This window comes from Cynocephalus volans, chromosome 2 (assembly GCF_027409185.1).
Source record: "Cynocephalus volans isolate mCynVol1 chromosome 2, mCynVol1.pri, whole genome shotgun sequence".
Lineage (NCBI taxonomy): Eukaryota > Metazoa > Chordata > Mammalia > Dermoptera > Cynocephalidae > Cynocephalus > Cynocephalus volans.
The window spans coordinates 74,569,047-74,585,350 of record NC_084461.1 but is presented as its reverse complement, the minus strand read 5'-3'; the positions used below and the strand labels follow the sequence as shown (position 1 = coordinate 74,585,350).

The following is a 16,304-nucleotide window of genomic DNA, read 5'->3' as shown; positions in this document are numbered from 1 at the left end:
ACTCAATTTCAATTGTTTTTAGTTTCTTTTTTGAGTTCTCACTAGGATTAATATTTTATGACTTTTAGTCTTTTTTAGAGACTTCATGGATCCATTCAATCCTCTTATAAATCTAAGATATATCACAGGATACTTGTGATCTTATTTCTCCTATATCTAGAAATACTCTGCTGTTTCATCATCCTAGAAACTATTTCATTATTACTCAACATTTATTCCCACATGCCAAAAAATACTAAAGTAATAAGAAAATTGAGGAATGAATTGCCTAGAGCAGGGCTGGCAAACTGTGGCATGCATGCTAAATCCAGCCTGCCACCTGTTTTTGGACATAAAAGTTTTACTGGAACACAGCCATGCTCATTCTTTTATGTATTGTCTGTGGCTGCTTCCAACTATGAAGACAGAGTTTAACAGTTGAGACAGAGATTGAATGGCCTGCAAAACCTGAAATATTTACTATCTGGCCATTTATGGAAAATCTTTCCCAATCCCTGGCCTAGAGGATGATGCAATAGTGAAATAAATCATTTCCATCACATCATCCTCTTTGGTTTTGTTACTGTGTTGCCAAGTATTGCAGCATCTTTCAAAAAAGAACAAAATGCCATTTTTTGTTGTCTTTTCACTAGCTTTCATTGAACACAGTTAAAAACTCAGAACTCTTAATTTTCTGCTCTTAATGGTAAAGAGCAGAAACTTACAGAGGAAGATGTGTGACAATTATTAGAAAAATGATAAGATGAATAAAAAGAAATGGTAGCACTCTGGACTCTACTGTGATGGCAGAATTGCTTTTGATAAGCAAAGTCTTAGGCTGTGATTCTTTAGATGACAACACTTGATGAATTTTCTCAAACTCAAGAATCACGGAGTGAACCATATAATTTCTAAGAACAAAAAGAAAATAAAATGTTCTCATCTAGTTAAGTCATTAAACAAGAATGTTATCATGCAATATTCTGTGACAAGAACCTGGATTATCCTGTTTTCCTAAGAGGAAATGATACTATTCTTACATCTTTGTCATGCACCAAAATTTAGTTAATGGACAAATACTGAAGGCACTTTATATAAAAAGGTTACTGAAAGAAAACATATAATGTAGAAATAAAAAAATTCACTGTATTGATCATTCTAATTGGTGATTATAAATCTAAACATAAAAATTATTTTACAATTGTAGAGCAAAGAAATACTCTCCAACAAAATTATCAGTCATCACAGTTTTCAAAAGTATTGCATTTTGTTTTGTTTGTCTTTTGGTTTTGGCGGCTGGCCGGGGATCTGACCCTTGATCTTGGTGTTATTACACCATGCTCTAACCAACTGAGCTAACCAGCCAGCGCCCGAAGTACTACATTTTGATGAGACAAGTGCAAGAACAAGAAAGAATCATAAGCTAGAACCCAGAAATGATGTATTTAATATCTGAAATTGGTATTACACTTTGACAAGAAGAACCAGAGTAGCATAAAAAGAACTTACTAGAGATGTATCTGAAATCAGAATTTATAAGATGAGTATGTTCCAGGTCCACACACAAAAGCTGAAGAACAGTTAGTAACATTTAAAAGACATGGCCCACTTCAGATGTATAAGCCTTAACAACCAGAGAAATATGGAACAAAAATTTGGGTTTGCTACATTTAAATTCTTATTACATTTTCTAATAAGGTTCTTTTAGTATTATCCCTTTATCCTTACTTATGTAAATTACTTGTAAAATGACTTAAGAATATAAAAAACTTTAAAGGGTACTTTGGTGCCAGATGGCAAATAGTGATGACTATTTTCCTGATAATACAGACTTGTGCTTATCAATCTTTACTTCAATGTTAGTATTAGCTGCAGAATGGGGCATATTTGTAGTCTGTTATTTAAGACATATTACTACGCTAATATTTGGATTTAAATACTGATTTCAAGTAATATAGATACATCTTTTAAAAATTAAATATTAAGGTTGGGCCTGTTACACTGATCAGCAAATCTTAAAAGATTCCAATATAGTAGACACTATAGGCAAGAACACAACTTCACTTTCCATGTCCTAGTAAATCACTGAACGATAGGAAGGAAGGCTTCTCTATGTGTTCCTTATCTCTGCCTACTCTACACAGTTCTGGACAAGGACATCTCAGATCATATACATTCCTCCCAAGCGTAGTAAATAATCTGATCAGTGAGAGTGTAATAACTATTGAACCAAGCTTTTGCCTACAAGTTAGGTATGAAGGCTCCTGAAATCAGACTTTAGTTGCGAATCCTGCCTATATCCCTTAATGGCTAGGAAAACTCCATCTAATAAATTAACTCAATAAATGTTTGCTGGGTGCCAGGCATTGTTCTAGTTCCTGAGATATGAGTGAACAAAATCAAAGATCCTATCCTCATGGGATTTATATTTTAACCAGAGAAAAAGATAATAAACATAATAAGCAAACTTGTACATTAGAATATGGTTAAGTGCCTTGCAAGATAGAGCAAGTTGTAGTGTTAGGCAACTGGACATATGAGGGAAAATCATTTTGGGTAGAGTGAACAGCTACAGCAAAGACCCTAAGGAAGGAAAGAGCCTAGCATCTTTCGCGCTCGCACGCACGTGCACACACACACACACACGCAAATATGAGTGGAAAAGAGTGAGAGGAGAAAGGGACAAGTCACAGAACTAATGGGATGCCAGTGTAGGGTCTTGTGTATCACTGTAAGGACTTTGGCTTTTACTATCAATGAAATGTAGAACATCTGTAAGTATTAAACAGAGGAGAGACATGGCCTCACCCACATTTTAAATGGATACCCCTCACTGTCATCCAGTAGAAACGGACAAAAGTAGAAACAGGGAGATGAAGTCAGATTCTGGTGATGGTCATATTTTAGATATATTTTGAAAGCAGAGTCAGCGTGATGTTCCCGACAGATTAGATATATAGAGAGTATAGAAAAGAGAAGAATCAAGGATGACTTGATGTCTTAAGTAATTTGCCTAACCTCTCTGGTCTCAGTTTCCCTATCTGTAAAATAGGCACAATTTTACAGTCAACCTCATCAAGTCGTTGAAAAACTAAATGAATTAATTCATATAAAAAACAGTGCCTAAAATAGTGTTCAAATATGTTACTTATTTTTATTCCGGAGTGTGTTGTCTCATAAGGCTCCTTCTCTTCTTAATGCCTGTTTCAAGAAGTGTTAGTTCCAGGAAGAAAGCAGACCTAGCTAAGACTGTGCTCCTGCTGTTCCAGTATCTTAGCTTGAGTCTAGGTAGGCAGAGTCATATGGAGGGGGTTGTCGGAGCAGACGAAGGGGGAGCTGATTTTGCTAGATAATCAGTTTGTCCATTAGTAAAAGGATATTACTAGCCTTTGTGTTCTCTAATCGTTAGAATCCTGCTGGAAGGATAAGTGAGTGTTATGATCCCTCAAACTTCTACTATGACCTACTTTCACTCCAGGCTCAAATTAAGAGACTACAAATGGTATTTAATATTTTCTGTATAGCAATGAAACTGCTTTATAATCAGCATCAGTTATTTTTTAAGTATTCACTGATTTTACGTACTTTGCAAAAGACAACAATTTGAGATTTATTCTGTAATGAAACAGTAACACAAACAAGAGTGAAGCACACTACATATTTGAAGTATTCTTAAAGCAACATTACAACTTGTGTATTAAAAGTTTACTAGATGTCACATGCTACTTACTTATTTTTCTACCTGTAAAAAATTAAGTTAGAAAATTTCAAGCATAAATTCAGGATGGGAAAAATTTATGATTTAATTTGTAGATAAATAAAATTTATGGACCTATGAAAAAAATTAAAACCATCACTATCTCAAACATCCAATTTGAATTAGAATTAAGGACATAGCAATGGAACTGTATGGTGTGATCTATCATCTAGAGACAAAGGTACCTCTCTTACCCTTAATAAAAGACCCTCAGCAGAGGATTCTATATAGTGCACACCACACTATGTTTTCTCCCCCCAAAGAAAATCTGTTTTACACATGTAGCAATTAGAACAGTGAGCAGGAAAGGTCTGCTAGAACTACCAACAAAAGTGGTACCTCCAAGTTGACTAGTTATTAGAAAGTTGTCCAAGAAGAAAACAAACCTTGAGATGAATTTTAAACTAGCAGTATTCATATGGGCAGAGAGGGAGAGACTGACATGGAGACAGGAAAGAGCACAATGAAATGTAAAACTTATTAGTGACAATACAGGCAGAGTGAAGTGGGTTCTTCCTGCTGGAGAGTAGAATCATCAATTCAATTAATATTTATTGAATGCATACCTAATGTCAGGTACTGTGCTAGACCCTGGGGAAAAACAATTCAAAGGAAAAAAAAATATCTGCTCTCATGGACCTCACATTCTACTAGAAATGCATGAGGAAACAAAGAAAGATATATTATTAAAATATGGTAAGACTATAACGATTCTTGAACTTATATTTAGCTTTAGAATAATGATTTCCCTCCTCAGTAACTGCAATGAGTAGTAGGTATAAGCATCTAAAATTAACTTGTTAGAAGGAGGAAAAATTGTGAGACTAGAGATATTACAAGTTACTGTACAATTTCAACTGGGTACCCAAAATCTCTCTCACAATCCCTCTTTATGTCCCTGGGATATCACTAGCTCCATTTTCCATACAGCAAAATTTTAATCACTATTGAAGCACTTTTTCTAACCCCTGCTTCCCCCATCCCTACTGCACTTCCAGAAATTATAATTAGCAAGAAACAGAGGCTAATCACCCTGTGCTTTATTAAGCAACTAATATTTAACAGGCTCTCTCGTTCAAGGCCAATCTTTCCTCTTAGGTTCTGGATTTTACTCACTTTTGCCCTCTTTAGGACCTTGTTACATCAGATACTGCCACTACCCATCTTCCACCCATCACTGCCACTTATCTTTACTATAGTCTTTACTCAAAGAATACAGACAATGCTCAAACTCTCTCATCATAAAACTACAGGCTAATGAAAAGAGAAATAAAACATATAACCCCCTTTAGCCCTAACCTCTCCTATCATTTTTTATTTCCTTTCCTTACTGGCTATGGCTGTGATTTATCCCTGCTATCTCTACTTATGCCTCCAAATAAACTCACTCCTTGACCTGGTGCAAGTTGGCTTCTACCTCCACCACTGCTTCTATTCTCAAAAAGTCACCTAGGCCTTCCTAACTATCTAGAATCAACAGAGAAAAACTAAGGGATTCTCTTATAATTAGTGTTTGGAAAGAATCTAAATAAACTACAGTTAAAAATTTTTCTTTTCTTTTCTTTTTTTTTTTGCAGCTGGCCGGTTTGGTAAAGGGATCCAAACCCTTTACCTTGGTGTTGTAACACTGCACTCTAACCAACTGAGTCAAATGGCCAGCCCCAGTTTTAAATTTTATACAATTTCAACTGTATGAATGCATGCATAAACATACCAACAAAATGCATTTTAAAATAAAATGCTAATTATTGCAAAAAGGAAAACAACACTGACCTGCATTGGTACAGGTTCCTTAAGATAATACCCTTCAACAATCTGTTCTTTTCGATAATGATCTATGATGTCCCCAATGCTGTTAAAATAAAAATTACTAACATTGACATAATCTGTCTCATAAAAATGCAAACTTTTAAAATACACATAAACCTTGTTACCAAGGATTATCTATTAGCAAGTTTTTTCCCAAAGCATATAACCTGAATATATTTAATAGAATAAATGATAAAAACAGTCACATTATTTCAGAAAAACAAGAATGTTCCCAACATAGGTTTACAGGTCAGAATACTTGAATCAGATATTTCAATTTCCTATTACATGTCAAGTGGACAGCCAAGTAAACAATGCCATATTCAGAGTCAACCTGAAGAAATGATTAAAAGTCTACTTTCTCACAAGAGTATTTCTGAGATACTGACAATGAAGAACTGACAGAGAAAAGGTATTTATTTAGGGAGTAGAGTTCATTTTAATCATCAAAACATATACACATTCTGCTTTTATATCAGAGGCAGTTAGGTCATAAAACACATGAATAGCAAGTGAGAGTAGAGGCAAAACAGAAAAGAAAAGACAAAGGAAAATCAGGAGCTAATCTTATACGTAGGATTGTTGTGATGGGGGAAAGGCTTATTGATAAATTTGAGTAAAAGTGCTATAAACTATTCTGAATATTTGGGAAATATTGGAAATAAAACAAAACTGAAAATACAATTATATAATGTATTTTAACACAAATTTTAGCATGCCATGAGATTTTTTTTTAAATATAAAAGCATGCTTCTCTATAATCAATAGGCCACTTTATTGTCCTGAATATTTAAATACTGGAATTTTAAACCTTCCTTTAATATCCTGGAGAATGGGTATTTTTGAGCCACCTAAGAAACATTTCTCCAAACAGATCTTGTTTAACCTACCACTTGATTTTTTTAAATAGTTCTTCCTACTGATACAATAATTGGAATATATATGTATGTCTATATTTCAAGTCTGTTGTTTTGGTTTTTGACATTATTTATATTTGGTTTAAGTTAATTTTGTAGTAGAGGAAAGACATCTTTTATTTGGCGTGAGACATACACACACACATACTTATACACATACACACACACCTCTCTCCAAATATATACACACACACCACACACACACATATATACCTTCAAATATAAGATATCTTTCCTATATTATAAAATTAATTTAAACCAAATATAAATAATGTTAAAAAGCAAAACAAGAGACTTAAAAAACATGAACATGAACTAAATATTGGCAGAGGGGTGGAGTAAAAATGAGACAAAAAGGTATTATCATAAAAAGGACAAGGAAGGCCATAAAGTTTTAAAGGAAAAATGTAATACCACGCAAATCCAAAAATGCTAAAAGAAAAATGAAAATCAGGAAATATATTTGAAGATAGCTAAGATACCACCACAGAGATGACTACTGTGTTTTAAAGCAAAAAACATCAAATTTATTTATTTATTTTATTATTTTTTTTTTTTAAAAGATGACCGGTAAGGGGATCTTAACCCTTGACTTGGTGTTGTCAGCACCACGCTCAGCCAGTGAGCGAACCGGCCATCCGTATATGGGATCCGAACCCGGGGCCTTGGTGTTATCAGCACCGCACTCTCCTGAGTGAGCCACGGGCCGGCCCAAAAAACATCAAATTTATGAAAATCAGTGAACATCAAAGGTTTCTGGCTCAGTAACGGTAAAATGCAGTCTATCCTGTGTAGCACACCTCAACATTACAATATTATTGTTTCCATAAGCTGAAAGAATAGGGAACTGTTGTGAAGTATGGTTCATATTATCCAGGAGCAAATTTAAAAGTGAGTGGCAACTGGTCAGATACGTTTTTACCAATAAGTTGGACTTATAAGCTTTAAAAAAAAAATTAATCTTCAGTTCATATTCTACCCACACAGACCTAAAGAAACAGTCAAGGGAGACACAACAAACCAAAATTTCATGGACATTCCATAAAAGTTCTAGCCATGAAATCAGACAAATTTACATCTCAGAAAACTGAAACATGTTCAGTATAAATTTATTTGTGAAGCAAATGTGAGTTTCTAGAAACACTATGTCCAGTACCTTACTTTTAGTGATGCACTTAGTACATACATCTGTGCACCCCTCCTCCTGAAGCCTAGAAAATGTTGATAGTCTTCAAGGTCTGACCAAAATCCTCCCTCCTCCTCGTCACCACCACCTGAACTACTCTCTTTCCTGCTGATTCCCAAGCATATTTGTACATTCCCTAAGCTTATCATAGTCTGCATACCATCTTTCCTAATAGACTCGTCTTTTCTAATTTTTGCACCAATAATGCAGAAATTGTATCTTTTTTCTTTAATTTATAGGCACAGGACTTGCACAGTATACTTCACAAAGTAGATTGGTCAATAAATGTTTGCTGAATTAAATTTGCTGTTAAATGCCTCTCCTACTTTTCTAAAATTTTTGATGTAGGAACATTAAAGTTGGATCATAACAGTTTCTAATTGAAAGAGACATAACCGTTACCTCTTTTTACCAAAAATCTAACATACCAGTTAATGGAGAGACAGAACAACATAGAATGGCTGTATTAAATAGATTTATTAAATAATCTAACTTTATACATCTATATCCAAACAATAAATGACAATCACAAAAATGTGTCTTCCTAGGAATGATTTCCCAGGAATAATTACTGACATTAATGATGAAAATAGAGTGTGTGTGTATGTGTATATATATATATATACACACACATATACATATATATATATTTCAAATCAACTGTAAAAACTGTCAAACACCAGATTCACATAATTTTGGCTTTAAAAAAAAAAAAGAAAAGAAAAAAAGAAAAATTAACAACACCAGAAACAACTTTATAAGATGAACATATCTATAGGGAAAATAAAATATCTAAAAGGTTTGGGTGAATGGTCAAGGCCACTAAATTAGCATATATTTAACTTTTTTTTTTTTTTTAAGTCTTCATTTTATAAGTAGACTAATAGTTTTCCAATAATTTAGAAAGAAATGTACTTCAAATACTTCTTTCTTCTTGTTCCATTACAGTCTTTATCAACAAAGAGACTACTTTTATATGTTCTACCAACTCTCTCCAGTATGTAGAAAGAATTTCCATCTTTGCAGAATGTAGGTATCCTAAGGATGCTTAAGTCAATAAACAAAACATACTTCTAAAAATATAAATCTATGTAAATTATTTTACCTTTATAAAAATCTCAATATGGGCATTTATTAATTCAGTTAAGAATATGCTATGTTTTCCATTTATAATTTTATATGTTCCAAATCTCTGGAAAACTGGACAATGGGAAAAATTAATTTACCTTCATAAGATCTCAAACTGCAGATAGCTGGATTTTCAGTGAGGATGTCTAGAACCCAGATTGTAATGTAGAAGGTACTCAAGTAGCTTATACATGAGGTGTACAAAAGAATCCAACTGCCTAGACTAACATTTTCCATTTGATGTCTTATACGTAACTGTCCACTGAATTTCTGGTAAGCAACTAGAAGAACTTGATTTTGGTTTTTTGTTTTCTTTTGTTTTCCAGATAAACCAACTGCTGGATCTCTATATACTCAAAGGTCAAGCTGGAATTGAGAGAAATTCTAATTGGGATGGTGAATGCTGCTGTGGTATTGAGGGATTTCACTAAGTGATGTCAGTATTTTAGAACAAGTTTATGCCAGCCTCCAAAAGAGGAAAACAATGCTACTACTGTAAAGTTATCAGGTGTGGGGAAAACTTTACATCCAGAAATAGATTACTTTCTATTTTACAGAAAAAATGCTGATATTCTATAATATGCTTTCCTGTACTACTTTATTCTCTTAAGTAACTAAAATTCATCCTGAGTTTTGAGACAAGCAAAGAGTTTACTCTGAAGGTAAGAAGTAGAAACCAGTAATTACAAATAAGAAATACCAACTTGAGAACAACCCAATTACCTGGTAACATCTGTACAAGTCTCAAGTAACATTTTAGAAACCCTTTTTTCCTATTAAAATGTCTCACTGATAAAAGAATATATTTTCATTTTCTTAGATTAGATGGTTTGCTCCTCCTGCAGATAATATATGTATTTAGCATATTTGTTGCAAATAGATTGTGTATAAATAATTTTTTAAGTTACATAAATTATTTTGGAAAGAAACAAATTACAAGTCATTAATTTATATTCATGTTTGATACTGTCTAAAAAATTCTTGGACACAACTGCTACTAAATCAGAGTAAAGATCTTGCAATTTTAAAAAGTCGGGAACTTGCATATGATTCTGAATCTGATTTATAGATTATCAAGATTTCAACTATTTTTGCCAAAAATAAGAGATAACTAAAAACTTCTAACGATTTACCTGTTATAATATCGGCCTCCCATCATAAACTGATTGTTTGGTGTTGGACATATTTTAAATCGCTGAATATTTTCATTGGTCCGAAAATAAAGTGAATAATCACCAGGAGTATTATCTGAGGGCCTCACAAGAAAACTGCAGACTTGGCCAACTGTAAAAATTAAGCTGTTAGTTTTATTCCCTAATTATCAAATAAAAAACAAAAGGTGTTAAGTAGTATAATTACAAAGTACATTCAAAGTATTAAACATATGTAAATTTTCACCAAGAATTGTTTTTTTAAGACATTTTACAACAATTTTTTTTGGTATTTTTTGGTTTATGATTCACAACCACCAATGATGCTTGCCTACTATATCTCTGATACAGCTTACCAACTTTATTACATAAAAATACAGAACAGAAATTCTGCAGTAGTAACTTCTGGTCAATAATGTCTGTGCCTATCTATCAAAACCCGAAAAGAATAAACTAACCACAGTTAGGGGATACTGGCTAAAACTGCTACATTCTGTTTGTAAATCCCGTTATTAAAATTCTAAAAGCTTAAAACCAATTTTGCTTGGGAATACTCTGCATCTTATCAGTATTTCCAATTAATCATTAAAAAGTAATAACTGTAATAAAAGAGAATAGTACCAAAAGCTTACAAAGGTAGATTTGAAACAAGTGAAATATTTGTGTGAATTATCAAAACCAAAGCACAGGCATTGTTTTATTCAACAGGTATGATCCTGGTATGATCCTAAGAATACATACAGATGCAAATTTTCATATATTAAATATTTTCATGTTAATTTTAGGGAAGTCTTTTTGACATCTTCAATTGGCAGTGACTCTAAATACTGAAATGCTTTGCTTTTTCTCCATTTAAGTCCTAACGACAGAGAAAAGATCAGAACTTGACTGTTTTTAGGAACACATAATAAACACTTAGAATATCTGATGTAATTTTTGTGTAAATTATTAATAGTTCAATCATCTAGCCAAGGCACTTACTATCAAATAACTTCATGTTCAATACAAAGAAGTAAAAAAATAAACCTTTTAAAATGGAATCTTCAAGGCTTAATACATAAGTAAAAAAAAGTTGCAGAAATGAACTAAAAGTACAATTTAATGTAGGCTGAAATGAAGGTGTTCCTAAGTTGATACAACAAATCTTGGTGACAAGAATCCAGAATACTCTCTATATTTCTTATAGAATATAAAATAGGAATTATGTACAAAATTGTGCATATAAGTGCTTATGTGTACTTTTCAGGTGAGAAAATCCCACCAGATTCTCAAAAGAGCAAATGACCCAAAGAAAATACAAACTAACATGAGGAAATTAAGTTTAGCTCCTTTTCAACTTTACATGCCTAAAACAAGAGAGAGTGCCTGAAATATTTAGTGGTACAAGTTCCAAAATATAAACTTATATACAAAATCCAATAAATTCACTAAAATAAATATATCTGGCCCCACTTTGAAAGCTGACAGCATGTCATTTTGGTTTAGCATTTGGTCTCTATCCCTCCCATACAGCATTATCATGTTCTTTATTTTTTGAACCTACTTAATCTATATCCTCACAACAAAATTAAGTCCTTCAAAAACTGCCTCAAATCTTTCAAAAGAGCAAAGTCTTAAAGTGAAGTGCTTTATGGCTTAAAACAACAATTCAGATCACATTTTTAATAATCAGAAGTTTACTCACCATAAGAATCTATTTCATCAAATACAGAAACTTCTAAACAATGGTATTTTTAAAGAACTAAGACTTCTAAATTACATGTTATGGCTTAAACTTGTCTCAAATCTTTATATGATGTGTTTTACTGAACAAATATTTGGTAATTATATTAATTCAGCCTTAAATATTTAGTAAGAATTAACAATTACCGAATGCTTTTTATTTTAAATAATAATCCCATAATAGAAGTCAATTTTTACTTGCCATTTCTCTAAAACCACAAGACTTTTGGAAAATATTAAAATTAATACATTTTAAATAAGGCTCAATTATATAATCCCACAAGTGCACAAAGATAAAGACAATAATGTTTGCTGTAGCTGAACGATGAAAAAAATTAAAACAATACAATATCTTTCTACAGAGGACTGGTAAATTCTGGTATTTATATAATGGAAAGCTTCTGGACATTAAAAAGAATAATGAAAATATGTATCTGTAGATACGGGATGATCTCCCAATATATATCCTAACAGGAAAAAAATGTGTTGCATATTCCTGTAAGTGTGTGTATGTGTAGGGGTAAGAAAGGAAGATATACACAGAAATCTTCTAGAAATAGACAGGAAAAAAATTGTCTTCTGGTATTATTTCTGAGGAAGAGGATAGGGGCGTGGGGTAGAAGAAAAATCGACTTTACTAAATTTTATATTACATATATGTTTCAACCAAAAACAAAAACAAAAACAAAAATACCAGCTTTTCCGTGCTGGCCAAGAAAATACAATATGCATAAATATTAACTGAATGCAAAGGCAAAGTACAGGATAAATGATTGACTCTTTTATTCTTTTTAAATAAAGACATTAGAAAAGGCAAGTGAATATACAAGTACCTGTCATTAGTAAATTATAAGCTTCTTGTTTGGAAATCTTCCCATGAAACCATCTTAAAAAGAGAACAAATTAAATTATATAAATCAAAAGTCCTTTTTGCCGTTATCATATGATCAAAACTAAACAACCAACATGAGTATAATTCAAGCTGACATAATGAAATAAATGCAACGCAGTTGATCAAATTCTCTCATTCCCATTACTTCTGTTAGTACATTTTGTAAACATGTTATGCTCAATTTCAATAAAATAAAAAAACTAGGAACTATCTAGTATAAACTATAATTTCTATATTATCAATACAAAAATATCAATGATTTTAATCCTCATAATGACAAACTGTTATGTGCTTACTTCATAGTTAGCTCTTTTTTTCTTTTTTGGAAGTTTGGGGCAGAAAGGGTAGCATAGGTAGAGCCTACTCCAGAATTGCCCAGAAAAAAAAGAAATTAATGAATTATATTTTCTCATATTTTTCTCCAAGTATATTTTTCTATAACATATATTAAGTTCTCTCCTCAAGTAAAATCAAGATGTTGCTGCATACTTTATTAAAAGCTAGAAAATAAGATTGGGTGATGCAAATGAGTGGATATCAACATCAAGAATTGAAAGAAAAGAAGAACTTAGTGTTCCTAATTATATTTGAACTAACGGCCGATCAAATTAGATTACTAAAGTATTTAAATTCTGTATTCTTAAATTATGCCTTTAGAAATTATTATAAATAGCAGTATAGTCGATATATAGCATACACACTAAGATAAATCTCTTCTTTTCCTGAAGCCCTATTATCCACCTTGCTGATAAACACATTTTAATGCCAAGCTGACAATTCCAGATCACCTCTCTATCACTTTGCTGTTTCTCAGGATCTACAATTATTCTTAATGATGGATTAAAGAACAAGTTAGAAAGTAAATATGTTACAGGACTAAAACATATAAGTGTTCTAAAATTCAGTGTTATAGATTTTGTTCACACTATCCATAAAATTATTCTTGTTTAAATTATCCATACTATTACTGGTATAAGTATGAAAATATTGAATTTTTACTTTTTCACAAGAACGAAAGTTAAACTTTTAAATTCTCTCTTGAACGCTACACCAACCATTAATTCACTAATGCAGATTTCCTGGTCCTCCCAGTGCTAATTAGGAATGATACAAAGAGAGTATCTAACAACTAAAGCAGTCTAGACTGTCTTAAAAGATAGTGAGGCTCCATACTGCATTCAAGCATAGGTCAAATGACCATTCACTACAAATGTTAGAACAGGATTTCTTTATTCTGGGGGCAAGTCAACTACATGACCTCCAAAGCTAATCCTATGTTGTTATAGCTAGAAAAAAAGAAAATTCAAAGGGAGGGGAAAAGCAACAGACGAGGTTTAGAGATGAACGAGATTTTTAGAATAAGAAGACAGTCTGAAGCCAAAATGGCAATATCATTTTCTGAAGAGATTAGAGTTTCATTCATTTATATGTTTATTACTATACAACATTTATGTACTGTATTTCAAGCACATAAGTTTGTACCAGTGATAAAAAGATGAGTCCCTACTCTTAAGAAGTCCCACTCCAGTTAAAAAAAAAAGATATAAATACTGTGTAACTATAAAAACAATGTAGAAAATAGAATAAGTGCAGTGATGTGCTAAGGTATTTGCTGAGGGCATTTTGAGAATAACAGAGACAGGCACCAATTCTTTAGTGTGTAGGGGAGAAGAGGAAGGAAGACTTCCTAGTGGGGAGTGGTAAATGAGCTAAGCCTTTAAGTATGAATGGAGAGGAAGTCTGGCCTAGGAAGCAGATTGAGCACAGGTGTAAAGGAGACAAATAGTATTATGCGTTTGAAAACCTACAAACTGGACAGTATAAAACTAAAAATGGCAAGTGATAGGACTAGTAAAGGACATAAGAGCCAAATCACAGATGGTCTTTTCCAGCTCTGCCAAAGTAAAGATAGTAAAAAAATCAGTTAAGGATTTTAGGTGAGGCCGTGATAGTGAGAAATCAAATATGTGTTTTAAGTATATCATTCTGGGTATTGAGAAAGGATTTGAGGAGACTAAAGAATCAAGAGAGATCAACTTAGAGATTACTACTAGAATAAGGTTATTTAAGACTGAGAAGAGGGCAATCATTCAAGAAATATTTTAGGAGATAAAATCATCAGGACTTGGTCCCTACATTGTAGAAATAGGGAGCTGGAAAGAAATTCAAAGTTATACTAACTATTTAACTTCAAAGGGTACTCACAGATGTTACTGAGGACCCTTTAAGAACTTAAGACACTTTACTGCCACAGTCCTCAGAAATTAAAGAGGACAGATACACATAAAATAAACAAACAATGCAAATTTAGCTTATGCTAAATACCATATGAGTAAGAAATTATAAAGTAAAAAAATGGAAGAATGACAATAGTATTAAATAAGAGACTTCCAATGAAAGTGGGATTTATACTTTATACTTTGAGAAAACTGAATGTAGCTTTAAATATTTACTGGCATTTGACCCACTTTTTTAATTTAAAAATCTATGCTATTTATTTAAATTAGGGATAAAAATCTAGATTTAAGTAGTTTCCCCTGAAAATCAGGATTTCATAATACTAGACTCACATTATTCTACACATCAACTAGACAGAGTGGTCACCTTACAACAGGCAGACACTTTCTGGTTTTTTTACTTCACACAGTCTTCCCTAACACCAAGAGTGAATGTCAGTTGACATTTATCACCATGCTTAACAGTGTTTTGTTTTCTGACAGAAGGGAAATAGTTCCATCTACACCTTGATCTCTATCAAAGAGGGAAAATAAGAAAGAGCAAGATAATTGTGTTTGGAGAAAAATGGGAATATATATACCTGACCCACTTCACTTGCTTACATTGTCTTTATCTATCTGATTACTACAAGCAGTAATCAGAATTTGCAGCACCTGACTTCAAACTAATATAATCAACAAGGTACAGTCTCACTAATGGAGTCTATTTGTAGCCACATGAAACAATAAAAAATAAATAAACTCAGAAGGTATCTGATATATTACACTTAAGGAAGGGCAGCGAGCTAAGTAAGGTGACTACAAATGGAGTATTCAGTTTAATGTTTTTTATGTTCTAATGGTTAGATAACAGAAAAAGAAAATACTTGAGGCAAGCCTTACATTCCATTCATAAATGCTGACAGGATAGGAAGAAAAAAATGGTCTACTGAGAATACATTAGAAGATGAACAGTTTATTAGAATTGGGATTAACAGTTATGATCTTTAAAAGAAAACTGATATACATAAAATCAGTCTGGGAAGGTTATGAAAAGAAAGACCTTGCAAAATCTTACTAAAATGGTGAAGAACCATGATCTTGGGGAAAAGTTCTCCGACCCCTCCCATCCCCAAAAAGCCTGAACTATAAAATGCATAAAAGACGTGGCTATAAAAACAAGAAATACTATGAATAATCAATAAAAAAATAAAGAAAAATGTGAGGAATTGTGATACTCCTAATGTTATTAATGTAATGTTTACCAGAAAGTCTTTAGTCTGCTGATAAAAGTTGTATGTACATATAGGCCACCTTTTATTTTTTTAAAAAAACTTTATACTAGGTCCTTAAGAAAATATTTAGACATCAGTTCCCTGAGCCAAATAAAAAAAAAATTAATCAGTCTAAAAAGCCTTTTAAAATACATCTTGGCCAAAATTTTCCAATTAGTAGGTTTACAATATGTTTTTTTCTTTTCATAATTAACATAAACTCACATTTTGCCTTCATGTGGATCTTCTTCCCGGCCCTAAAGGGAAGACATT

At 32.4% G+C, this 16,304-nt stretch overlaps 1 protein-coding gene across 1 annotated transcript in view; it reads right to left on the bottom strand.

Annotated features, from left to right (window-relative positions):
- RASA1 (RAS p21 protein activator 1) overlaps nt 1-16,304 on the bottom strand; it is a 96,085-nt gene that overhangs the window by 30,449 nt on the left and 49,332 nt on the right. The window contains exons 6-9 of the mRNA XM_063082929.1: nt 16,257-16,288; nt 12,483-12,535; nt 9,910-10,060; nt 5,510-5,588 (exon numbers count right to left, since the gene is read on the bottom strand). Coding sequence (XP_062938999.1) covers nt 5,510-5,588; nt 9,910-10,060; nt 12,483-12,535; nt 16,257-16,288 — 315 coding nt within the window. The remainder of the gene's footprint in view (nt 1-5,509; nt 5,589-9,909; nt 10,061-12,482; nt 12,536-16,256; nt 16,289-16,304) is intronic.